The sequence below is a fragment of the Orycteropus afer genome, unplaced genomic scaffold (genome assembly GCF_000298275.1).
Source record: "Orycteropus afer afer isolate SDZICR_OR568_19922 unplaced genomic scaffold, OryAfe1.0 scaffold00061, whole genome shotgun sequence".
Lineage (NCBI taxonomy): Eukaryota > Metazoa > Chordata > Mammalia > Tubulidentata > Orycteropodidae > Orycteropus > Orycteropus afer.
This window is the reverse complement of record NW_006921648.1, coordinates 642955-644790: the sequence shown is the minus strand read 5'-3', so window position 1 is coordinate 644790 and position 1836 is coordinate 642955. Positions and strand designations below refer to the sequence as shown.

At 62.4% G+C, this 1836-nt stretch overlaps 1 protein-coding gene across 1 annotated transcript; it reads right to left on the bottom strand.

Annotated features, from left to right (window-relative positions):
* Positions 1-960: 960 nt before the first annotated feature.
* On the bottom strand, positions 961-1744 carry GFER (growth factor, augmenter of liver regeneration). Its single transcript, XM_007939658.1, has 2 exons — positions 1481-1744; positions 961-1224 (listed from the first exon to the last, which is right to left on the bottom strand). The coding sequence occupies exons 1-2, from the start codon at positions 1742-1744 to the stop codon at positions 961-963; spliced, it is 528 nt and encodes a 175-aa protein (XP_007937849.1).
* Positions 1745-1836: the final 92 nt, after the last annotated feature.

Below are 1836 nucleotides of genomic sequence, written 5' to 3'. Positions count from 1 at the left end.
GGAGCACAAGGAGGATGTGTGACAGCCGGCCCTGCCCACCCCTATCCTGGGGGCGGAGCACAAGGAGGATGTGTGACAGCCGGCCCTGCCCACCCGGGGGTAACTACCTGGGGAGTGCTCTGACCCAGCAGAGCAGAGCCCTGGGCCTTGACAGGCTCCCAGGCTGCTCAGAAACCTGCCGGGGACAAAGGTGAGTCCACTTCCATGAACCATCTAGAACTTTCAGAGACAGAAAGCAGGTGAAAGGTGACTAATGGCTCGGGGAGGGGGAAGTTACTGAAAACTTGGAAAAGGACAGTGGGGATGGTTGTACAAAGTGGTAATGGTACCCATTCAAAACAGTATAAATAGCTAATGTCATATGTATGTCACCACAATGAAAAGAGGAAAAACACCCCCACGCCGGATGCTTGGCAAACCTGACGAATGCCCCTGGCAAGACATGAAAGGCACAGCAAAGAACTTCATAAAAAGCTCTTAACAGACCTCACCCCGCCTCCCTGGCCTGGGGCGGGGCGTGGCGTGGGAGGGTGGGCCGCTGCAGGGAATAACTGAAAACCAGCCGCTATGGGAGGGAGGTCCGCTATGGGAGGGACGTTCGATCTAAGTTTGCTTTCCTGCCCAGGCTTCGGACAGCAGGGCTGCCCGGCTGCACACGCAGGGCTCTGGGGAGGCCCTGTAGGAGAGGCAGGACAGCCACCTGGGTGGGTCAGATGCCAGCTCTAGAGAGCAGAAACACTGGGTTCCCAAGACGTGTAGACCAACACTCCTGCTCCAGACTGGGGTCTCCACTGGGGCTAAGTGAGGGACGGCATGGAGGAGGCCCTCCTGGTACTACAGGAAGGGTCGTCCGGCAGACCCAGCAGCGTGGCCTTTGAGCAGAGAGGAGATGACTCAAGAACCCAATCCCCATGCCGCTGGGACCCCTGCTTTCTGACACCCCTATTTCTAGGCTCCCCTCTATGACACCAGCTTGAACTGGAGTCTCTCGGTGCCACACTCCGTCACCTGTGCACACGCAACGCACCTCTTCCTTATGTCTTCAGCACACTCCTCGCACGGGTAAAACTTAGAAAATAAGTGTATGAACTCGGCCATGTCTTGCTGCTGTTCCGGGGTGGGCATGTCGGGGTAGTAGGCAGCCAGGGTGTGGAGGACAGCCCAGCTGTGGCGGCCCAGTTCCTCCCGATCCTCAGGGCAATCCTCCCTAAACTTGGTTTCCCGCTACGGAAGGAAGCAAGCGGACCAAGAGTCAATTCCCCAACGCGGAGCCCGCGAAGCTCCCCTTTTCCACCCCCTCCCCGGAGGCCCACTGTCTCCGGGCGAAGTCTGGAAAGGGACGTGTCGGGGCGCTTGTCCTAAACCTTGCGGGGGGCGGGTCTGCCCGGGGCACCTGACAGTAAGGCGAGGGGGCTTTCAGGAGGACGGGGACCCAAGGGCGTATGCAGGGAGGCCGGGCGGGGCTCCCCGACACGTGCACCTTTTGCTGCGTCCGCATCCACGACTTGAAATCCACGCAGGCCCGGCAGGGTCGTCTACGGGAGGCGTCCTCAGCAACCTGCGGCTCGGGGGTCGGTGCTGCAGCTGGCGTAGGTGCGGAGGCCGCGGCGGCGTCTCTGCGCCCCGCGCCCCGGCCCCGCGCGTCGGTCACCAAGTCGTCAAGCACCTCGGAGCGCGCGCCGCCAGGCAGGAAGGAGAAGAGGCCCCTGCTGCCGAAGCGCCTGCGCTCGCCGGGCGCCGCCATGTTGCCTGCGCAAAGGCTGCCGGGCCACCTTGGCCTCCAGGCGGGCCTCCAGGCCAGCGCGCGCGCCACCGCCAACGCGCGGCCGCACGAGC